This window comes from Squalius cephalus (assembly GCF_949319135.1).
Source record: "Squalius cephalus genome assembly, chromosome: 21".
Classification (NCBI taxonomy): Eukaryota; Metazoa; Chordata; class Actinopteri; order Cypriniformes; family Leuciscidae; genus Squalius; species Squalius cephalus.
The window spans coordinates 35,328,233-35,354,716 of NC_137142.1; the positions used below are offsets into that span (position 1 = coordinate 35,328,233).

The window sequence follows — 26,484 nt, forward strand, 5'->3', positions numbered from 1 at the left end:
TAAAGCTCTGTAGAAATAATAAAGTTGACTTGACTAAAGCGCTGTAGAAATAATAAAGTTGACTTGACTAAAGCGCTGTAGAAATAATAAAGCTGACTTGACTAAAGCTCTGTAGAAATATAGTAAACTTGACTTGACTAAAGCTCTGTAGAAATATAGTAAACTTGACTTGACTAATGCTCTGTAGAAATATAGTAAAGTTGACTTGACTAAAGCGCTGTAGAAATAATAAAGCTGACTTGACTAAAACGCTGTAGAGATAATAAAGTTGACTTGACTAAAGCGCTGTAGAAATAATAAAGCTGACTTGACTAAAGCTCTGTAGAAATAATAAAGTTGACTTGACTAAAGCGCTGTAGAAATAATAAAGTTGACTTCACTATCTGTGTTCTTGTCCACTATAAAGTGTTTAGATGTGTATCGGATCCCTGTTGTGAATGAAAGGTCTGACGCTCTGCTGATGTTGATGGTGTTTCTCACATGATCTCAAGCACGTTTCATGAGCCGCTGCGTTTCAGATTACCCATCATGCTTCAGTGCAACGCTGTTTGTGCCCGGGAGGCGTTTGTGCCCTTGATTGTGATTAATAAGGGAAAGCTTATGAAAATTGCATAATCTCTTTTTTAATAATTAATGCCAAACTATGACAGCATCTCCAAACAAACAAGTGATGTATTCAGAGAGGTTGGGACGAGCGCAGATGAGTCTGTCTTCGGATGATCTCAGAACGCCTGTGTGACATTTACATGTGATGTGATGGATCATATGAGAACTGCTAGAGAGTGTGTGTGTGTGTGTGTGTGTGTGTGTGTGTGTGTGTGTGTGTGTGTGTGTGTGTGTGTGTGTGTGTGTGTGTGTGTGTGTGTGTGTGTGTGTGTGTGTGTGTGTGTGTGTGTGTGTGTGTGTGTGTGTGTGTGCTTCTTCCTCAGTGTTTCTGACTCGTTTTCCAGCACTAATATCTAAACATTCTTTAATAAAAAAATGTGTGTGTGAGTGGGAGTGTGTGTGTGTGTGTGTGTACAGTATAATGTATATTTCTGGCTCATGTAGTGTGTTGAGGGCCGTTGTCATTAGTCAGAGTTGTGTGTTTGTGTGTCTGTGTGTGAGGAGGAGTTTGATGAGCGTGTGTGTGTGTGTGTTTGTGTGTCTGTGTGTGAGCAGGAGTCTGATGAGCGTGTGTGTGTGTGTGTGTGTGTGTGTGTGTGTGTGTGTGTGTGTGTGTGTGTGTGTGTGTGTGAGGAGGAGTGTGGGATGAGATGGACCTCCGACAGGAAGTGACACTAATGACTTCCTGTCTGTGGCTTTTCCGAAGCTTCTGCCCACGAACACTGAACCGCTGTCGGGGAATAAGCCAAAGCTTCAGCAAAAACATATAATAAAATACAGATGCTTAAAGTCAACATGAAACTAAAAATATACTTTCATAAAGTTGTTTTGGCTTCTGGTAATGTGTTTCGTATATCAGCTGCTGTAATTATACGTTTCTATAAGTCTTTTATCATGCGACATTAAAATCGTTTAAATATTAGTATTCTTAATATTTTCGTTCATGTCAAGTCAGATTTATGCACTTTTTTACAACACATTGATTTAAAGCAGAAAATCATAATATCTTAATATTTTCATGCCTTTTAGTTGCATTTATCAGATTAGAGCTAGACGATAATAGACTTGCATTCAGAGACGATATAAACTATATAATATATTTCACTTTACATTAATGAACTGTGCAAATGTTTCTATGAAAGTCTTTTATCATGCAACATTAAATAGTTTAAATATTAGTTTATTCAAAATATTTTCATTCTTTACGACTGCAGGATAACTACTCAAAGTTCACCTTATTGACAATTATTAGTTTCACTTAAGTTGCACTGTAAAAAGAATTATCGTCATTTTAACGGTAAAAGACTGTAAAAATCTGTTAACCCTCTGAGGTCTGAGCTGTTTTCTGGGCACTGGAGGTGTTCTGACATACTCTGACATTTCTGGTTATTTCTGTTACTTGTGACATTTTCATGGCTAAAGTCTAATTACACTGTATTCAGCACAAACTCTGCTACAATAATATATCAGCAGCATGTATGTAAAAGTTTGTAGTTTTGAGATAATGACATTTATGCGTGGTTTGTGAAAATACAAAAAAAAATTCTCACTGAAATAAGGCCATGAAACCCATACTGATTATTTCTTCACAAGACTTTTGAAAATTGTATGACGTAGCCTAGAATATTTGCTCCAAAACTATGTGAAAATCACCCTGACTGCTCATTCAGATAAGACAATATATTGATTTAAAAATTTTACAACGTGTTTTGTGTTAGAAAGCTTTATGCGGGAGCTCATTAATATGTAAACTTTTCTCACCTGAGAAAGACAAAGAACCTCCCCTAACGGCCCTATTAGGAGCTATCAGGCCATGCCATTCTGAGCAACCTTGCACAATACTGTAAATGAGGAGATTTAAAAAAGAATGGCTTTTAAATTGTTTGGATTTATTTACAACACAACATAATCCAAAGATACACAACAAATGCCAAAAAAGCACTTCAAAGACAGACCTTTGTGCCATTCCTAAAAACATTGTACATACCTTTAATTTCCAAGATTTTCACTTTACCGTGTTCACGTACAGAGACTCATGTGAATGTTGAAGTCATCAGTGGCATCTGGGCCCTGAAAAAAAAAAAGTGAACATACTGATATCAAGAGAAAGGCCTGCACGATTTTGGAAATAAATATTAGATTTTTCTGGTTAAAATTGCTTTTTAAAATTCCTTTTTAAAATTCACAGAATACACACACACACACACACACACACACACACAAATGTTTCCAACATAATATAATGAACACCAGGTTTGTTGTGCCTTGTAGGCATAAGGTATATGCGCAGTGCCGGATAAAATAATAATAACAATAAATAACCTATAGCGGTATAAATCTTTCAAAAGATTTCAGTAACAACTAAGCTAGAGAAAAATATATTGATTATCATGTTACTTCAAATGTTTCCATCCGTTATGATATGAAATGAGATAATAATAAAAACATGAAGCCGTTTGGTGCGTTTTGCTTTCATCCAAAATATGATACAGTACATTCAAACGCGATCGCTATCAAAAATATGATACATTCAAACGCGATCGCTATCAAAAATATGATACATTCAAACACGATCGCTATTAAAAATATGATACATTCAAACGCGATCGCGCTCAAATATAAAACATTATGGTTACCATATACATATCTAAGTTTGAGCAGATATCCACAAACACAGTAACAGTAAACATGGTCTAAATATTATAATATTCCCCATATATCTAGCAACAGTTCAACTGCAACGTGACATTTATGCAACAATAACAAACTAAGAATTTCTTACCTTATCTTTCTTGTCTTCATATCGCGTTCTTCTTCTTCTTCTGAGGTAGCCTAAATCCAATGTAAGCTCGCACGTCTTTCAAACTCGACGAAAAGTGAAGTGTTTTTTGTTGTTGAGGTAATGAGCGAGTCCGCGTTCCATGTGGAGATTTGCATGTGAATCTCTTTTGCGCGAGTGGGCGTGGCCGAATTAAAAATAATTAGGAAGCGTTTGAGAAGCTGGACATCTTGTTGGTTTTATACAAATTACTTAAACAGAGAATATTTGTTTTCATTTTGAATCCGATCATTTAAAAGTACACACTTAAATGTTTATAAAGGTATATGGCTCATAAATGTGTGACAAGTATTCGCTGAGTTTTGTTTCAGTTTATATACGTGCTCATGAAAAAAAAGTTCACCGCGACGGAGAGGCAGAACGCACACCCTGTTTATTTTCTTTATTTTACAAAAGCACAATGTTTTGGTTTGATTGTAAGTGGACACATACAAAAGGAGAAATATCACAGATTCTTTTTTTATATTTCTTTTTTCTGTATGACTATAAATGACTGAGTAATTTAAGTTTATAGTGCTACAATGTGGAGAAAATCCAGCAAAACGCGCCCGCGCGTTTGTCGACCTCAGAGGGTTAATTGGTCAACAAAGTTTCCGTACTTTATACTGAATATTTTAGTTTTTGGTAGTAAAAAAGAACAAGTCATTGTAGAATTTACAGTGAAAAAACGTAAATTGACATTCCCACAATTCCCTGCGTGACACTTCACATTTGATGTATTTTTGTTGAAATAGCTGTAGTTTTTTTCTTAGTTTTTTCCAATCAGTGATGTACATTAGGGTTTTATGCTACATTTAATGTTGTTAAATTGTGTTACCATTAGTGTGTGTGTGAGTGACACTGTGCAGCTTCTATATGAGTATTAACGATCTTGTGGAAAATTGTGATGAGCGTTGATTGATCATGTGACTCTCGTCACTGCTGTAATTGGTGGTTATCAGTGTATTACAATGATACAAAACAGATATTAGTACTTCAATAAGTCGGTAAATTAACATTACATCAAATAGTGAAATATGTTTTTGTGCTTAAAAATGTTGCTACCGTATTTTTTTTTTTTTTTTACTGTAAAGTTTTGGCAACCACAGCTACCGTTTTTTTACTGTGGGTATATTACAGTATGTATAATGTGTCCTTCTTAAGAGATTGCTGGACGTCCTATTTTGCGGCGATACTGTTTTCATCAGTGTTGTTGTTGGCTCTGGGATCCATTAGCAGGCGATTGGGAATCTTCATCATGTTGGCACGAGTCCATCATCATCCGTCTCAGATCTGCTGACTCACACAAGCATAAAAAATAATAATAAATATTAAATATAAAAGAAAGCTTCAGCTGTGATCTGTGTGTGTGTGTGTGTGTGTGTGTGTTTGCAGAAGATCGTTATTGTTTAATATCTCTGTAACTGTCAGATCAAAGCAGGTTTATTGCATATTCTGGGAACTCGAGCATCCAGACGCTGATTACGTTCCAGCGAACAAATGGCTAAACATTATTACTCATCAGAACGCCTGCCGTTCCTTATCTAGTCTTTTTAAGTCTGATAAAGCGACGCCAAACTTCCCACAGACTCACACAGCCAAGAACTGCAGGAACACACACACACACACACACACACGAACATGAAACACACACACACACACACACACGCTATAGACGTGTACTAAAGAACTTGAAACACACACACACACACACACACACACACGCTATAGACGTATACTAAAGTAACATGGAACACACACACACACACACACACACACTCGCTATAGACGTATACTAAAGGAACATGAAACACACACACACACACACACACACACACACACACACACATGCTATAGACGTATACTAAAGGAACATGAAACACACACACACACACACGCTATAGACGTGTACTAAAGAACATGAAACACACACGCTATAGACGTATACTAAAGGAACATGAAACACACACACATACACGAACACACACATACACACACGCTATAGACGTATACTAAAGTAACATGGAACACACACACACACGCTATAGACGTATACTAAAGTAACATGGAACACACACACACACGCTATAGACGTATACTAAAGGAACATGAAACACACACACGAACACACACACACACACACACACACACACACACACACACACACGCTATAGACGTGTACTAAAGAACATGAAACACACACACACACACACACGTTATAGACGTGTACTAAAGAACATGAAACACACACACCCTATAGACGTATACTAAAGGAACATGAAACACACACACACACACATGCTATAGACGTATACTAAAGTAACATGGAACACACACACACACACACACACACACACACACACACACACACGCTATAGACGTGTACTAAAGAACTTGAAACACACACACACACACACACACACACACACGCTATAGACGTATACTAAAGTAACATGGAACACACACACACACACACACACTCGCTATAGACGTATACTAAAGGAACATGAAACACACACACACACACACATGCTATAGACGTATACTAAAGGAACATGAAACACACACACACACACGCTATAGACGTGTACTAAAGAACATGAAACACACACGCTATAGACGTATACTAAAGTAACATGGAACACACACACACACGCTATAGACGTATACTAAAGTAACATGGAACACACACACACACGCTATAGACGTATACTAAAGGAACATGAAACACACACACGAACACACACACACACACACACACACACACACACACACACACACGCTATAGACGTGTACTAAAGAACATGAAACACACACACACACACACACACACGTTATAGACGTGTACTAAAGAACATGAAACACACACACCCTATAGACGTATACTAAAGGAACATGAAACACACACACACACACACATGCTATAGACGTATACTAAAGTAACATGGAACACACACACACACACACACACACACACACACACACACACACACACACACACACGCTATAGACGTATACTAAAGGAACATGAAACACAAACACACACGCTATAGACATATACTGTGACTATACAGATAGTATACTATACTATATATAATGTCTGGGGATAAAAAGTCATAATTATCTTCTAAAATGTTGTAGTGTGTGTGTGTGTGTGTGTGTGTGTGTGTGTGTGTGTGTGAACGAGCTCCACGGCTCACAGCTTGTGTCGGGAAAAGCGCTTTATAAATAAATGATAAACAGGTTCAAGTAAGAATGAGATGCTGGGAGTCTTTAGACCGACTCGACACGGAAACACTCACATCTCCTCTTCAGCAGTGACCCGAGGCATCCTCTCAAGTGTGTGTGTGTGTGTGTGTGTGTGTGTGCGCGTGTGTGAGAGAATGCTGTTAGAAAGAAGCACAAGCCATTAGTGGACGGAAGCTTCATCTGAAATCTATAGTGCATCTCTGCTTCGGAACATCGTTTTCATGAAGGACGACATTTGAAAAGGAAAGAAGGTTTTTAGAGCATATCAAAACATGTTATCGTTAAACACAGATCTAATGAAATCAAAACGCATAAGCTCTGACTTCTCTGAATATAAATCTCTTAATGCATCTCAGAGTGGCTTAATTTAGCTTCACGTAATTACTATTAAAGTCGTTCTATTAATTAATTACTATCAAAGCCGTCATTTGCAGCATTTGTTAATGCGTTAGATATGAAGACAGTATCATGATAATGTGATTTGTTGTGTTGGAGGTTTTCTGCTGACTGGATAAAGGTTAAATCGATGAGCTGGTTTTCTCATGACTTCACACACACACACACACACACACACACACACACACACACACGCTGGAGTTTTTTATGACCTGAAGTATTGATCGACAGAGTTTTGCATGAATCTGGTGTTTCTCCTTCCGTGTTTACCTCTCAACGCTTCATATTTATGGAAGCACATTTACACCTCACAAGAAATAATCATGCTTTGGTAAATCATAATTATGACATAAAAAGTCAAAAATTATGACGTAATATAATTTTACATTATTTTGACTTAAGTCAATTTCGTCTTAGTATTTCATAATTTTGACTTTTTAAAGTGAAAATTGTGTAAAATTATTTTATGTCATAATTTTGACATCAGTTTAAATTTTTACCTCAGTTTTTGTCATATTTTTTTTAATTGACGTCATAATTTTGACTTGTCAATTTCAACTTGTGATAATTTCAACGTAGTATGTCATAATTTGGACATTTTGTCATAATTTCAATTGCCATAATTTCAACATTTTATTTCATCATTTTTTCAACTGTCATAAAATGTCTAAATTATATATACATTTTTTAAATTGACCAAATGTCTAAATTATAATAAGTCAAAATTAACATAAAGTGTTAAAATGATGAGTCGAAATTAGTGAAAATGGTCATAATTTCAACTTTGTCATAATTTTGACATTTTGCCTATTTTGACTGTCATAATTTCAATTTTATAATTTCGAAATGTTTTGTTATAATTTTGACTGTCATAATTTCAACTCTCATAAAATGTCTAAATTATATATACATTGTTGAAACTGACCAAATGTCTAAATTAGATAAGTCAAAATTAACATAAGGGGCCCTATTTTAACGATCTAAGCTCATGGTCTAAAGCGCAGGACGCAAGTGCACTTAGGGCGTCCGAATCCACTTTTGCTAGTTTATTGACGGGGGAAATGGTCGGCGCTCCCGGTGCATGGTCTAAAACAGTCGTCCCTATTCTCTTAATGAGTAATGGGTGTGTTTTGGGATTTACGTGCGTTAAACCAATCAGAGTCTCATCTCCCATTCCCTTTAAATGCCAGTTGCGCTCCATGGCGGATTCGCTGTTTACATGATGGATTTTGACAGTGGAAAGACCGAACGCGTCTCCAGAGCGCAAACGGATCTGCTCGTGCGCGAGGTCAAAGTGCGCAACAGATCATCTACAGGACAAGCCGGATTCAACATATCTTTATGTACACAATAATAATCTTTTACATTGTAATCTTTTTATTTTAAATATTTGGCATGTTTGTGTGCTGCTGTGTGTCCCTGTGTGTGTAATAAGCAGAGTGTGTGTGCGTTGTGGACCCGCCTAGAGACGCACATTACTAACGCACTAATTAAATAACAAAAAAAAATATTGGCGCAGTCTATTTCAGTTCCTCAAAATAGCAACGGTCCAGCAATGCGCCTGAACACACACTCGTTCTCAGACCATGGGCCACAAATGGGTGCAAATGCATTTGCTATTTAAACAGCGCGGCGTAGGACGTGAAAATGAAAACTGCGTCGGGCTGAAACTAGCAAAACACACTTGCGTCGCGCCGTCGCTGCATTGCGCCGGTTGTAAGATAGGGCCCAATGATGAAAAGATGACAGTGAAATTAGTCAAAATTCTCATAATTTCAACTTTGTCATAATTTTGACATTTGATGTCATAATATATAATTTAGATATTTTATGACAGTCGAAATTAGTTCAAATTGACAGTCAGAATAATGACGTAAAATGTTGAAATTATGACAATCAAATAATTGACTTTGTCATAATTTTGATATTTTACATCATAATTTCGACTGTTCTAATTGAGACATGAGACATCAAATAAACATGAATGAACATCAGAATGTTGTTTTAACTGTGGAAAGACGTCAGTACACTCCGTTCTTCAAGTTCAAATCCTCCAACGTTAATCTACTAACTCTCCTGACTGATGTGTCGGACAAAAATGGCGGATTATGATTGGTCAGATCACCTGTCAATCAAACTCCCTGCGAAGGGTCAATTGACTTTGTAACCATTAATAGTTGCATTTCCTTTATTAATGTTCTTCTTTCCTTTCCTTTGCAGTGAATTTCGATCACTTCCAGATCCTGCGGGCCATTGGGAAGGGGAGCTTTGGGAAGGTAAGATGACGTTCACATTCATATCCACATCAGTCTTCAAACCCCTGCAGCTCGTACAAGTGAAGTAATGAACAGATGATGAAGCCAGCTGATGGCTGTCACATGACCTACAGTAAGTACAGTAAGAACGCCACAGTCGCTCGGCACCCTGGGTAATTCTGCTCCTCTAATTACCCTGCGCTCTTCTTCTCTGAAACCAGGCCGCGCTGAGATTTACCGCTTAAGAAGGCCTTAAGTAATTACAAATTAATTTTTCCATTAATCTGGACCGCAGCGGTTAATTAATTTAAGGCGCGTGTGTCGTATGAGATTTATCCTCTGAATGACCCGAGAAAGACACTATCTGTCAGAGTCACACCAGATCTCGTTCTCTCAGGCTCAGATTAGATCCAGAGCAAATGAAGAGGAAAAGCACCAGTAATCTCATGTTTCCTCTACAGTTTTTATTTTATTTGATGTTTTTTATAACATAAAGTCACATTGTTTTGTCTCATGATACCAACGTTTGCACTGAGAACTCCATTAAGTCTCATGAGCAATTTCTGAGCAATAACTTTCATGGTAATAGGAATATACAGTCAAACCTTCAACATTTCTCACATTATCACAGTTTATTCGCTATAGTTTAGAGAATGGTGATGAAATATGAGCAGAACTCAGTTGATATTTGACTGGTTTTGTCCGTCCTTCTGTTAGACTGTCTCACACATGAATTATGTTGAATATCTGTCAGCTGTTAAATTTAACTACACAATTAGATAATACCAGTTTAGCTCAACCAATCACCAAGCAATGCTTCATTGTGTTCAGTCTGTGTGTGAAAAGAGCATTAGCAATTAAAGAAAACACACTTCAGCAAAACATGATCAGATCAAAGTGTCGTAATCATTTTAGTCTCTGTATGAAGAATATTAGGGTGTAATATGTCACAGTTTACTTTATTTTGCTCTCCTCACTCAATAAATGAACTATAGTGTCCTGATCACACTAGTGAAACATGTCAAAAATGATATCTGGTGTCTGAATAATTTTTGGTTTGACTATTTATTGCAATAAATAACTTCCAGTCAAAAGTTTAAACTTGAATTTAAATTAAAAAAAATTTTAATGTTCTGAAAGAGCCTCTTCTCCTCATCAAAGCTACTTTTATTTGATCAAAAATACAGTAGAAATTGTGAAATATTATTCCAATGTAAATCAGCTGTTTTCTATGTGAATATATTCCTGTGATCAAAGCTGAATTTCCATCATCGTCTGTGGTCAGACTCTCAGATCAGATTCAGTCTGCTGTAGAATTGTTCTTCAGAGCCTCTGATTTGATCTCTACTTTTGCTCTTTTAAACGGTCTTTCAGGAAATAAGTGACCCTTTCTGAAACCCATCCATAAATCACCATCAGAATGAGTTATGATCTCCTCCAGACCGGCCTATCTCTCTCCATAGAAATACGAGGACCAGCTCGGTTTGGCAGACTCTTGTTCTCCTGATCAATACCTTCTGCTGATCTGGCAGTTTCACACGAATCTGGTGTTGTGTAGAAATGATCTCACTCTCTTCACTTCCTACCGTATTTACCTCTCAACGCTCCATATTTATTTACACCTCACAAGAAAATACCATGCTTTGGTAAATCTTAATTATGACATAAAAAAGTCAAAATTATGTCATACTAAGATGGAATTGATTTAAGTCAAAATTTGGTGAAATTATATTACGTAATAATTTTAACGTCAATTTAAACTTTTATCTAGTTTTTGTCATATTTTTTTAATTGACGTCATAATTTTGACTTGGTATGTCATAATTTCAACATTTTGCAAATTCGACAATTTGTTAATTTTCCACTACCATCATTTCGACATTTTATGTCATCATTTTTACTGTCGTAATTTCGACAGTCATAATTTAAACTTTGTCGTAGTTTTGACATTTTGTCTATTTTGACTGTCATAATGTCAACTTTAGAATTTCGACGTTTTATGTCATAAATTCGACTTTCAATATTTCAACTTTGTTATAATTTCAAAAAATGTTGTCATAATTTTGTCATAATTTCGGCAATTTGTCAATTTCAACTGCCATAATTTCAAATTTGTCATAATTGCGAAAAAAAAATCTCATAATTTCGACATTTTATGTTAGAAATTCGACTGTCATAATTTTGTCTGTCGTAATTTCAACTTTGTTATAATTTCAAAAAATGTTGTCATAATTTGACATTCATATTTTCAACTGTCATAAAATAATAAAAAATTATATATACAGTACATTGTTGAAATTGACCATATATTCTAAATTAAAATGAAATGTTAGATGATGACAGTCGAAATTAGTCAAAATTGTCATAATTTGAGTTTTACATAGAATAAAAACTGATCCGCTGTTTCCTGTTTCCCACAATACATACATGAAACTTGAAGATCTCTGTCTGCAATCTTCATCTCGCGAGGAAGAGCAGCTTTAATATGCAGTTTTGCTGTCAGTACAGTGTGTGTGTGTGCGACTGAATATGATATTGTCTCATCACACACACAGCCACTAATAACCGGTGTAAAAACATCGTTTATCCGTGATGCTCTTCCTGTTGGAGAATGTGACGAGTAACTCGTCCTGCGTTTAATTGGAGAGTGTTTTTATCCGATTAACTTCCCATTGCTTCTGTCATTATTAATGCCTGTTTGAACGGCTATAACTTCATATTCCCGTGGTGAACACTCACCAAATTTTGCATGCATGAAGAGTATGTGGCTAATTGCATTTTATGTAATTTGGAGATTAATGGGATGTATGGTTGCCTAGTAACTAGAAGTTAAATGTGCTCATTTGAAAGTGTCAGCCCCGTTTAGAAGGGCGACTCGTAGACTCTCGTGTTAAATGTGGACTGGTGTTGTTTTACACAGAGGATTTTGATGCTTTAAGAAAAGTGCTTGTGACGCATGAGGATCTCGGGTCAATGAACAGAAGGCTAAACATCTTCCTCAGCACAAATATCTAAACATCCTTGAGAAAGGAAAATTACACATTAAGTTTTGATTTCTGAAGAAATATCAAAATTAAGTGAGTTTTTGCTTAAAACAAGAACAAATATCTGCCAATAGGGTAAAATATATATATTTCCCTTTGAGTTAGATTATTTTTCTGACCTCATTGGAAGATATTTGTCACTTACTTTTAATTTAAAGTCCCTTCATTTTGATAAATTTTTAATAGGGCTGTGCAACAATTAATTAAATTAATCGCATCCAAAATAAAAGTTTGTTTACAATATATATATATGTATGTGTGTGTGTGTGTGTGTACTGTGTATAATTATATTGTACATATAAATACACACTGTGTATAGTATTTAAGAAAAAATTGTTATTTATATATAAAATATTTATATTTACATAATATAAATTATGTATACATATATATACAGTATATACATGCAAAATGTCTTAAATATATACATGCATATGTGTGTATTTATATATACAAAATAATTATACACAGTACACACATATATTATGCAAACAAAATTTTATTTTGGATGCGATTAATTGCGATTATTCGTTCCACAGCCCTAATTTTCTATGTATATTTTAGGAGATATATCTTGATTTAATAATGTGTAGATATTTCTGCTGGAAACACTGAGGAAGAAGAGCATGATTTGAGCAGTTTGACTGCAGTGAACACAGAATTGATCTGTCTTGTGAAATGTAAAGCAGAATGTGATTTTAATAGTAACAAACACTTGATAATGTGGTTTACTAGCATTCGAGTGTGTGATTGAGCTGGAGTTTGGAGCCGATCTGAGGGCGTTTGTTTCCCGGCTGGCGTCTGAGTCCTGTCGTGATGTGTGTGTGACAGGACACACTCCTGCTGTGATGTGTGTGTGACGGGACACACTCCCGTGGAGACGCTCAGCCGGAGGCCGTCAGGATTATATTTCCCAGTCGCGGTGAGATTGTAATGACACGAGCCGTTCCAGAGCAACGGGACGATTGCTGTCCTCTCTAAGAGCCAGTGTGACCCGTTCCGGCTCAAAGCCTTTCACACGGGACTCTAGATCTTCAATAGCAGTTTCAGTTCGATTCCAATCTTAGATTCTGTTTTTAAAATTGCAACTAGAACACAACAAATCAAATCTCATTAGAACAGGAGCTGATTAGTCTGAATTGAATTCATCCTACATTGTGAATGTTAAAGGAGTAGCTACTTCACTCTGAAAAACACTGGGTTAAAAACAACCCAATTTGTGTTGCTCTCAACCCAAGGTCTGGGTAAATACAGGACAGAACACATGTTGGGTTCATTTTACCCAGCAAATTGGGTTGTTTATTTTACCCAGCATAATGGGTTGATTTGACCCTGCACAGTTGATTAATTTTTACTATTAACGACTCGTTTAGGCGACTCACTTCGTGCCCCTGTATGTTGCTTTACATAAAATGAAACAATATACAGCACAATAACGAATTTATAGATAAAATGAAATGTACACACACCTGTATTTTACCGAAGACACGCATCATTTTGACGGAGCTGCACCGCTCTCTCCTGAAGAGATCACAGAAAGCCCTAAAACCCTATAAATAACTCAATCCCTGGGTTGTTACGTCTGATCCAGGATCTGGGTAACACAAAAACTACCCAAACACTGGGTTGTTACGTCTGACCCAGGATCTGGACAACACAAAAACTACCCAAACACTGGGTTATTACGTCTGATCCAGGATCTGGACAACACAAAAACTATCCAACACTGGGTTGTTACGTCTGACCCAGGATCTGGACAACACAAAAACTATCCAACACTGGGTTGTTACGTCTGACCCAGGATCTGGGTAACACAAAAACTACCCAAACACTGGGTTGTTACGTCTGACCCAGGATCTGGGTTACGCAAAAACTACCCAAACACTGGGTTGTTACGTCTGACCCAGGATCTGAGTAACACAAAAATTACCCAAACACTGGGTTGTTACGTCTGACCCAGGATCTGGGTAACACAAAAACTACCCAAACACTGGGTTGTTACGTCTGACCCAGGATCTGAGTAACACAAAAATTACCCAAACACTGGGTTGTTACGTCTGACCCAGGATCTGGGTAACACAAAAACTACCCAAACACTGGGTTGTTACGTCTGACCCAGGATCTGGGTTACGCAGAAACTACTCAAACACTGGGTTGTTACGTCTGACCCAGGATCTGGGTTACACAGAAACTACTCAAACACTGGGTTGTTACGTCTGACCCAGGATCTGTAACACAAAAACTACCCAAATACAAAAAAAAATTAAAATAAAAAAAATTACCCAAAAGCTTCAACCCAGGATTTAGGTAGAAAAAATAACCCAAGATTTTTTAGAGTGTTCGTAGACTGTGTTTAAACATGTAAAACGAAATAGATCAATCTCAAGAATTGATGCCTGAAAAAAACAAAACATTTTCCGTAGCTCCTGCCATCCAATAATCACAGTAATATTTGTGCTTTTATACTTTTGATATGAAACAAATTCTCAGCTTTCAAATCCTGTCAGTTTCATCAGTAAATGTGTGTGTGTGTGTGTGTGTGTGTGTGTGTGTGTGTGTATGTGTGTGTGTGTGTGTGTGTGTGAGAAGAAGATTCAGAACAACTTCCTGAACTCAATCATGTCTCATATAATCCATAAATCAGTGTTTCGACCGTCAGTAAAACAGCTGGAGAACAATAATGTCACATTAACCTCAGAAACGCCTTTCAGTGTCTATAAACGCGATAGTTAACTAACTATAACTCATATTGTTTTGATAAATATATGCACTCTATTACATATTCATTATATTTATATTAAACATGTTCTTCAATATTAATTTAGCCTATATTTGAATAAATCTTTTTTTTTAAATGACAGCCACCATTTAAATGTTTATATTTCAAAAATGAATTGGAGTAGAAACATGATTATGTCATTACAAAATTATTATCACTGTATTATTATAAAAACTTGCTTATGTGCAATGTAAAATTTGATTTAAAATTGAACATTAAAACGATGATGACGATGATGTCTTTCATATAACTATAACTAGATCAGCCCTAGTTTTGTGTGTCACTCATTCACATGTCATCAGTCACGCTGATCTGGTCCTGAATGAAGCTCTTCTCTTCTGCATCAGTGATGTTCGTGTTTCAGGCCTGAAGTGCTGCTAAAGTTCAGCCTGTGTTTATCAGACTAGAGTGATTAATTCAGCTCTTCTGTCTTCTGTCCTCATGAGCTCGTCTGGATGAATCCTTCAGCCCACAATCATTCTCTTTAATTGTTTGGTTTCTCAGTTGTGTGTGTGGGTTGATAGCTATTCTCTCTCTCTCTCTCTCTCTCTCTCTCTCTCTCTCTGTCTGTATTTTGAAGGCTGTTCGTTTTTGCGAATAAAGCCTTCAACATGTTCTTCTCTCCGTCTTTGTCTCCATCTTTTTTTCATCTGCACTTCTGCCCTTTAATTTTTAATTTCCAGCCAACTCCCGGCCTCTGGGCGAGCGCAGATGAGATATTCAGATGCTGGATGAATGATGCGTTTTGCTGTCTGTGTTGTAAGTGCTGGTCGTGTGCTTTCATTTCCCGCCCCTCGTTTCTAAAGATGGAGAGAAAACAAATTTACATAAGAGGAAATTATTTCTCTTTGTCACTCACAGACTCATCAGCGCTCAGAGGAAAAACACGGTGCTTGTTTCAGTCAGATGTTTCAATCATATCCAATCCCCTAAATCTCACTGGCAATTTTCAAAATTCATGAGGAAATATTATTCTGGTATAAAGAGTCTGTTTGGATACAAGAGGCTTTGTTGGGATTGAAATACATTCTTATAGGCCTCGATAGTCTAAGAGCTTTTAACATCCATGGAATCTTTCCATTCACACACACAAAAAAAAATGTTTTACCTCAGTATTTCTGTCTTGTTTTCCAGTACAAATATATAAATACATTTACTGGAGATGCAAATAATAACAAGTGTTGTCGGAAAAATGTCAAAATTAAGCAACTCTCAAAACAAGAACAAATATCTTCCAATGGAGTCCGAAAAATAATCTTGTTTTCCCTTTGAAATAAGTTTATTTTCCATTGGCTGTCACTTAATTTTGAGAAATTTTTCAGAAAACAAGATTTAATATCTTCAGTGATTCTGCTTCTTCTCCAGTAAATGTATCTTGATTTAAGAATGTTTAGATATTTGTGCTGGAAAACAGGACAGAAACACTGAGGAAGATTCTTATGTAACGGTTCTTTATATTATTAAATTGTTCTGAACAAGAACAAAATGGTTGTTTTCAGGATGGTTTGCTGAAAGGTTCTTTGGGGAACCAGAAATGGTTCGGCAACACTTTACAATAAGGTCTTATTTATTATTAACATTAGTTATTGCATTAACTAACAATGAGCAATATATTTGTTGCCGTATTTTTTAATCTTTGTTAATGTTAGTTAATAATAATCCAGCTGTTCATTGTTTGTTCATGTTCACAGTGCATTAACTAATGTTAACAAATACAACCTTTGATTTTAATAATGTATTAGTAAATGTTGAAATTAGCATCAACTATGATTAATAAAGTAATTAACTAATGAAACCTGATTGTAAAGTGTTACCAAAGCTTCTTCTATGGCATCAGCTTAAGACTGAAACAGTGGACCGACGGATGTCTGTGTCTCTCAGGTTTTATATCCGTTAGACGTCTTGCTCGTATCAGCAGTTGTGTGACCCAGAAACCCAACACTCTTGATTCGAGTCTCCTGTAGATTGAACAGAACACTCTCGGCTGGGTCAGGCCTACCAGAAGCTTTGTGACAACAATGGATAGAGCAGCTAAATATATCAGAGTCATGGGAATAGAAGAAGCTTAAAAAGTAAAGACACTCTGCAAACCCCAGCGTCTCCCCATTCATAACGCGACCGGCGCATTATGCAGAGTTACATAAAACACTGCATCTTATACCTGACACGCTTTACGAGTAGAGAAAGCTGTGTGTTCTCATGAGAAAGTGACAAGGATCATTCATCTACACTGTAAAAACAAAGATTTTAAAGGGTACATAACACGCACAGTTTCTGCCAATCTCATGTCAATCTTGAGTACCTATAGAGTAGTCTTGCATCCTTCATATTTCCTTTAGTTTTTTAAATTAGGGTTACGGTCCTAGTACTGAGCCTTGTGGTACGCCATACTGAACTTGTGATCGATGAGGCATCTCTTCATTTACTGCTACAAACTGATAACGGTCAGATAAGTATGATTTAAACCATGCTAATGCAATTCCACTAATGCCAACATAATTTTCGAGTCTATTTAAAAGAATGTTGTGGTCGATGGTGTCAAATGCAGCACTAAGATCGAGTAACACTAATAGATCGGATGATAAGAGCAAATCATTTGTGACTAACGAGAGCTGTGTCAGTACTATGGTACGGTCTAAATCCGGACTGAAAATCCTCCAGATATAATTTCTTTCTAGAAAGGAACACAGTTGTGAGGATACCGCTTTTTCTAGTATCTTTGACAGAAAGGCAAATTCGAGATCGGCCTGTAATTGACTAATTCTGTAGGATCAAGTTGCGTTTTTTTAACAAGCGGTTTAATCATAGCCAGCTTAAAGTTTTTGGTATGTATCCTAATGACAAAGATGAATTAATGATATTAAGAAGAGGATCTATGACCTCTGGAAGCATCTCTTTCAGTAGCTTAGTCGGTATAGGGTCTAACATACATGTTGTAGATTTAGATGATGTAACGAGTTTAGTAAATTCTTCCTCTCATATAGTAATAAATAAATGACGTTTTTTCCTCTGGGAGACTACAATGATGCAATACTGTAGTTGACAGTTATAATTATTTATTATAATTTTTTATATTAAACAATTTATATAAATCAATCTTGCAAGCAAAGAAGTTCATAAAGTCTTACTCCTGTGCTGTTTGGAAACAGATTTATATTTCATTAATTTAGCCACTAAATGGTGGCTAAATTAATGAAATCCTGCTGCGCTCCAAAATCAATCTCAAATCACAGCCAATTAGAAGAGTGTGTGGGCGGAGTCTCTCTGCAAATGCACTGCAAATCAGACTCAAATCACAGCCAATCAGAAGAGTGTGTGGGCGGAGTCTCTCTGCAAATGCACTGCAAATCAGACTCAAATCACAGCCAATCAGAAGAGTGTGTGGGCGGAGTCTCTCTGCAAATGCACTGCAAATCAATCTCAAATCACAGCCAATCAGAAGAGTGTGTGGGCGGACTCTCCCTGCAAATGCACTGCAAATCAATCTCAAATCACAGCCAATCCGAAGAGTGTGTGGGCGGAGTCTCCCTGCAAATGCACTGCAAATCAGACTCAAATCACAGCCAATCAGAAGAGTGTGTGGGCGGAGACTTCCTGCAAATGCACTGCAAATCAATCTCAAATCACAGCCAATCAGAAGAGTGTGTGGGCGGAGTCTCTCTGCAAAGGCACTGCAAATCAATCTCAAATCACAGCCAATCAGAAGAGTGTGTGGGCGGAGTCTCCCTGCAAATGCACTGCAAATCAGTCTCAAATCACAGCCAATCAGAAGAGCGTATGGGCGGAGACTTCCTGCAAATGCACTGCAAATCAGACTCAAATCACAGCCAATCAGAAGAGTGTGTGGGCGGAGACTTCCTGCAAATGCACTGCAAATCAGACTCAAATCACAGCCAATCAGAAGAGCGTATGGGCAGAGTCTTCCTGCAAATGCACTGCAAATCAATCTCAAATCACAGCCAATCAGAAGAGTGTGTGGGCGGAGTCTCCCTGCAAATGCACTGCAAATCAGACTCAAATCACAGCCAATCAGAAGAGTGTGTGGGCGGAGTCTCCCGGCAAATGCACTGCAAATCAATCTCAAATCACAGCCAATCAGAAGAGTGTGTGGGCGGAGTCTCCCTGCAAGCGCACTATTTCTCTCTAATATTATCAATCTTGCAAGCAAAGTAGTTCATAAAGTCACGACTGCTGTGCTGTTTGGAAACAGCTTTATTTCTCATTAATGCCACTTTATCAATTAAATACCTAGGGCTGTGTTTGTTTTCTTCTAAGAGGGTCAAAAAATAAGCAGATTTCTGTCTTTCCAAAATCAATCTCAAATCACAGCCAATCAGAAGAGTGTGTGGGCGGAGTCTCTGCAGGCACATTGCACTCGCACCTAAACAGATCTGCGCATAATCAAATTCATAAATATTACACCATTTTAACATTATTAAAAATACATACTGTGCCTGAAACAATCTATGTCATAGAATACACTTCACAATTCACTGTTCACAATTTGAACATTCTTGTTTCCTTTCATTTACTTTCAAGGTCTGAGATGAATTATCCACCGTCTCTTTCAGTAAGTCTACAGCCGTGATCATCATCGTGTGTCGTCATAGTGATCATGGCGAAGAGGCGCTGAGATATTCTGTTGCTAATTAAATGTTGCTTTATAAAGATTGACATCGGTGTCTAGGAAAGGGAAGTCAGTTTTCCTCATTAGGATTCTTACCAAAAATGGTAACCATGGTTACCATGGTCTCCACCAAAATTACATAATTACAAGAACGGTCGCCCAAAAAGAAAGGAAGCATATCGCATTTAATTTGATGGTTTTGGCAGAGGCTGCGGTGATTCATTTAATGAGGTGTCATTTCAGCAGTGGTGTGGACAATGTGAGGTGTAGCTTTCATGAGTCCGATCTGTAAACGCCGGGGTTTACATCCGTCACTGTGAGAGAAAAGACTCTTTGTGCTTCTGTCCTCGTCTTTTCTCACTCTTTCTCTCTGTATCTGTCTTTCTCACTGGAAGGAGAATAAAGATGGAGGTTATGCTCCCTATAAACGCTCATCAAACTCTTTAGTGGAGACGTGACTGAGGGCAGCTTCAAGATCTGAGCGACAGAAACTCTGGAATGAAGTTTCTCTCTTTATGTGCTTCTTGTATTTGTAGCTAAGCGTCGTTGAACTGAAGTGATGGCTGCTGAAAATGCAGAAATGAATGAAATCTTACAATATATTCACATAGAAAACAGCTGTTTTGAAGTAGAATAATATTTCACGTTTTAAATGCAGCCTTGGGGAGCAGAAGAGACTTCAAAAACATTATGAAATCTTAATTATTCCAAACGTTTGACCATTAGTGTACAGTAGTGGAGGAGATACAAGTTTGACTAAGCCATCATCATATATTATATAATATTTTTAAAGATGAGAGAAGCACTAAACTTGGTTAAGGTATTTACTATATGACAAGCTACAGGTTTTATTTTACTATATGCACAAAAAATGCATCCAAAAATATGCATTGACTACAACATAATCAGTTATTAATGTTTGGTTGGTTCTCTCTTGTTTTTGCATGTGTTCATCATTTCACAAATAAAACAATCGACTCGCAACTACACAGTATGAATACAAAATCTGTAACGCATTCAAAGGGTGAAGATGTCAATCCTCATAGACCGGACGTCACTTTTGGCCTCTACTGTACATGTACACGTCACACACACACACAGTGACTGTGTGATTCACACACGTGTTGATGTTCTCTGCAGGATTTCTCATCAGGACGCTCAACACTGATTCACCAGCGTCTAGCCAGAAGCTCAGGGTTTCTGCGAACATGCAAACAGAACGATGGTATGGTGAATGATCCGAGTGAGATGTGGGTTTATACGGGTCTCTCCCCGGGTTATCTCACGCTCACAGCGCGACTCGGTTGAGGCTCGATCCGCTCGGATGACGACAGCCGACATTATGATGTTTCCCGGAGCCAAACTCTCCACTGAAACTCCCGCATGAAGCAGTCTTTCGGCACAGCCAACGGCTGACCTTTAACAGCCTGTTTAATGTGTGTTGAAGCACAATCACAGGTGTTCCTCATGAATATTAAACTGTGAAAAGCAGCCAGCGGGAGTTTAATGCGCTTTATTAATGTTTGGAATAAGAGATAAGTGTGAACTTTATTAGATTGTTAAAGAACAGTTCTGTGACAAAGTGATATTTTCAGTGAGTTACTGATGTGATGCATTACTCTAGAACATGCCCTTCTTCCTTCCAGTGTGAATATCTAGACATTCTTAAATCAAAATACACTTACTGGAGAAGCAATAATGTGTAAAAATTAAGTGAGTTTAGTTTTAAAACAAGAACAAATATTTCCCTTTGAATTAGGTTTATTTTTCTGACCCCATTGGCAGATATTTATGGCACGCCGTTTTAACTTTTATTCATTTCCAGGATATGAATTCTTGATATCAACAATTCAGTTTTCACTTGTTCAAATTATGGTTACTGATATCAGGAATTAGATTTATGCTAATAACAATGTCAATTTTTGATATCAGAAATTACATTTCCACTTGTAACAATGCTAATTCTTGATATCAACAATTTCATTTTTACTAATTAAAATGCTCATTATAGATATCAAGAATTTAATTTCAACTAGTAAAAACTGTAATTCTTGATATCTGTAATTGTATTTTCACTAGTGAAATGTCACCATAGGCTGCCATTCAAAATTCAATTGATGATGTCAAGAATTGATTTCTTACTAGTTGAAATTCCAATTTCACATATCAGAAATACAATTCTTACTTGTAAAAACCTTTATTTTTGATATCAAGAATTCAGTTGTCACTAGTTGAAATGTCTATTCTTGATATCAAAAATTGAATTGCTACTATAGTAACAATGTTCATTTCTGATATCATGAATGTGATTGTTACTAGTAAGAAAGCCATTTTAGATATCTGAAATTATATTGATATCAGAAACACATTTTCAGATATCAAAAATTAACATTTTTACTAGTAGCAATTCAATTGTTGATATCTAGAATAGACATTTTTTACTAGTAACCACGTAATTCTTGATATCAGGAATTCACATTTTTACTAGTAACAATGTAATTATTGATATCAAAAATTATATTTCTACTAGTAAGAAATACAAAGCTGATATGTGTAATTGGAATTTCAACAAGTAAGAAATCAATTCTTGACATCAACAATTGAATTTGAATGGCAGCCTATGGTGACATTTCACTAGTGAAAATACAATTACAGATATCAAGAATTACAGTTTTTACTAGTTGAAATTCAATTCTTGATATCTAGAATGAGCATTTTAATTGGTAAAAATGTAATTGTTGATCAAGAATTAGCATTGTTACTAGCATAAATCTAATTCCTGATATCAGTAACTATGATTTGAACAAGTGAAAATTGAATTGTTGATATCAAGAATTCATATCCTGGAAATTAATCAAAGTTAAAATGGCTTGCCATAGATATTTGTTCTTGTTTTAAGACTAAACTCACTTCATTTTGAAAAATGTTTCAGAAAACAAGACTTTATATCTTCAGTCATTTTGCTTCTTCTCCAGTTAATCTATCTTGATTTAAGAATGTTTAGATATTAGTGCTGGAAAACGAGACAGAAACACTGAGGAAAAACCTCATTTTTTGCACTTTATAAGCACTTTAAACTGTATATTGCTTATTTTCACGGTTTTCTGTTGGGTTTGTGTTGTTTCGGAGCGGGTGATTAGATCTGAGTTGGGGACGCTGCTCTCCTCACTGATATTTGTTCTGGTTATCTGAGTGATCGGCGCCCGCGGGCAGGTTCGGATTGGAGCTTTCAGTCTTCCGTGAACCGCTGGGTCAAAGTGGATGTAATTAAGGAACGCTTCAGTCCGGATCTGTGGGGCGAAACACTATGAGAGCTCAAAGGCTTTTCTACACTTCAGGAAAACAACATTTCGATGAGACGCTCTAAAGGCCATTCCAACTGGATTATTTTGTTTGCTTGTTTCAATCGGACAGCGAAATGACTGGATTGCCGCCTCTGGACTCTCACCGGATCCGTTTGACAGAATCAGAGCAGTTTCTAGAAGTGGCGCTGAACGCCTGAATGAAACTTAGCAAAATAAAGAGTTATTCAATCAATCCAATGACTGATTGTATCGAATCAGTCTCCATGAATTAATGACTCATTTTGTTTTGTTAGTGAATGAATCTTTTGAACAAAACGTGACTCTCCTGAACGAATCGGTTGAGTGTGTGATTCTGACTCACTTGGTTTTCCCCCTGAATGAGTCCATGTTTTTGAAACAAATCTGTTGAATGAATGATTTACTGACTCGTTTGCTTCGTTCCTCAATGAATAAAGATGCTGTACAGGCCGACCGGCTCTTTAAATGAATGATTCAATGACTCAGTTGCTGTTTGCCCTGATTGAGACTGCTCATATGAGCTCAGAAAAATATATTTTTTATTTATCACATTTATTTATCATGTCTCAGAATTTCCAGTAAAATGAACTCTATAGTGAAATACGCAGTGTTTTCATTATGTGCTGCTCCAGTCCATACTGTGTTTTGACCTTTATCCCTGTCTCACATCACACACACTCTTGATTATCCTTTAATGAGCTTTTAATGCAGATTCTGTGTTCGTGAAGGATCTCTGACCCGTGGCATTTTGTGCCGGTTGAAGCGAATGGGTTATTAATATCAGACGCGAGTCTATAATGATGTATGTTGATGTCATTAATGCGGCCTGAGCCGTTGTAACTCTCTCAATGTGTGTGTGTGTGTGTGCAGGTGTGCATCGTGCAGAAGCGGGACACAGAGAAGATGTACGCCATGAAGTACATGAACAAGCAGCAGTGCATCGAGCGCGACGAGGTCCGGAACGTCTTCAGAGAGCTGGAGATCCTGCAGGAGATTGAACATGTGTTTTTAGTGAACCTCTGGTGACTATCCTCTCATTCCTCTCATTCCTCTCATTCCTCTCATTCCTCTCATTCCTCTGATTCCTCTGATTCCTCTCATTCCTCTGATTCCTCTGATTCCTCTGATTCCTCTGATTCCTCTGATTCCTCTGATTCCTCTCATTCCTCTCATTCCTCTCATTCCTCTGATTCCTCTCATTCCTCTCATTCCTCTCATTCCTCTGATTCCCTCATGTGTTCGGCATGTGCATGAGGACCAGACTCACTTATCGTGCTTTAATAAGGCAAGACACAAAATTATTTAACTAATAAACTAGTGCTGGGCAACGATTAATCGCATCCAAAATAAAAGTTTGTGTTTACATAATATATGTGTGTGTACTGTGTACAATTATTTTGTATATAAATACACACACATTCATGTAAATATTTAAGAAAAATGTGTTTTATTTACAGTACAGGCCAAAAGTTTGGACACATTACTATTTTTAATGTTTTTGAAAGAAGTTTCTTCTGCTCATCAAGCCTGCATTTATTTGATCAAAAATACAGAAAAAATAATAAAAGATAATATTGTGATATATTATTACAATTTAAAATAATTGGTTTTCAATTTATTATACTTTAAATTATCATTTATTTCGGTGATGCAAAGCTGAATTTTCAGGATCTTTACTCCAGTCTTCAGTGTCACATGTGACATCCAGTCTATCACATGATCCTTCAGAAATCATTCTAATGTTCTGATTTATTATGAGAGTTGGAAACAGTTCTGCTGCCTAATATATTTGATGAATAAAAGGTTAAAAAGAACTGCATTTATTCAAAATAAAAAAAAATTTTTTTTAATATAAATCTTCTTTATTATCACTTTTTATCAATTTAACACATCCTTGCTGAATAAAATTATTGATTTATTTAAAAAAAAATAAAGAAAAAAATTACTGACTCCAAATTACTGACCAGTAGTGTATATTGTTGTTATAAAAGATTTCTGTCTTGAAAACATTTGCTTCTTTTTTTCTTTTCTTTTTTCTTTTTCTTTTTTTTATTCATCAAAGTATCCTAAAAAAGTATCACAGGTTATGAAAAAATATTAAGCAGCAGAACTGTTTCCAACTTTGATAATGAATCATCATATTAGAATGATTTCTAAAGGATCATGTGATAGACTGGAGTAATGATCCTGAAAATTCAGCTTTGCATCACCGAAATAAATGATAATTTAAAGTATAATAAATTGAAAACCAATTATTTTAAATTGTAATAATATATCACAATATTACATTTTTTTCTGTATTTTTGATCAAATAAATGCAGGCTTGATGAGCAGAAGAAACTTCTTTCAAAAACATTAAAAATAGTAATGTGCCAAACTTTTGGCCTGTACTGTATATATAATATAAATGATGTATTAATATATATACAGTATATACATGCAAATATTTCTTAAATATAAAATAAAAAATATATAAAATATTTTTCTTAATATATTCTTAAATGCATATGTGTGTATTTATATATACAAAATAATTATACACAGTACACACACATATGTAAACTTAAATCGATTAAGCGATTAATCATCATATTTCGCTAGTTGATTGATTTCAATCAAGATATGTGCAATAAAATAAGCACTTAAATGTGTATTTTGGACGTTTTATTTCCACTAGTCTTAAAAAAACAGGGTTTGTCTGCAGTGTCTTGCCTTAAATCTTAGTTTTTCTTAATACATGTGTGCAGCTGAAGTAGGATAGATGCGATTACCGCCGAACTCCAGCAAATAGACGTCTTTCCTGATTATATTTGTGACCTCAGGGAAAGAAATGAATGAAATATGCTGCATAAATCCTCTTAATCTGTTTAATGTGGCAGTTCAACCTGAAATAAGATCATCCGCGTAATCCAACACACCTCACCGTTGGACGTCACAGGATCGGAGATTTGTGCGAGTGTGTAGTTGTGTTCATTATCGTCTTCCTCTTTACACGGTCAGGTCGTCTTTAAGGCTGTTTCCATAGAAACACTTCATCACTTCCTGTCCTTCTGTGACTCTGTACCTAATCTAATCCAGTGTGTGTGTGTTTCATGCTTTATTTAATGATAATGTGTGTGTTAATGTGCTCTCAGTAGTACAAGCCTCATCTTTATATATTACCGGTGAGTGTTCATGGGGAAAATATGAAGATGCGGAGTATGATCTGATTTTTATCGATTAAACTTCATCTCTCGTCTCAGTCACCTCCGTCTGTACGCTCACATCTCAGCGCTGTCTGACTGATGGACAGCACTCGTTCTGGTTGTATGTTTTATATGGCGTTTATCTGAAATAGATTATATTACAATAATAGAGTGGCTTGGAAAATATGAATTTAAAATTTGA

At 36.4% G+C, this 26,484-nt stretch overlaps 1 protein-coding gene across 1 annotated transcript in view; it reads left to right on the forward strand.

Annotated features, from left to right (window-relative positions):
* Positions 1 to 26,484, forward strand: part of stk32c (serine/threonine kinase 32C) — a 100,045-nt gene that overhangs the window by 26,216 nt on the left and 47,345 nt on the right. Inside the window, exons 2-3 of the mRNA XM_079854833.1 lie at positions 9,290 to 9,345; positions 23,968 to 24,119. Of these exons, the coding sequence (XP_079710959.1) occupies positions 9,290 to 9,345; positions 23,968 to 24,119 (208 nt within the window). The remainder of the gene's footprint in view (positions 1 to 9,289; positions 9,346 to 23,967; positions 24,120 to 26,484) is intronic.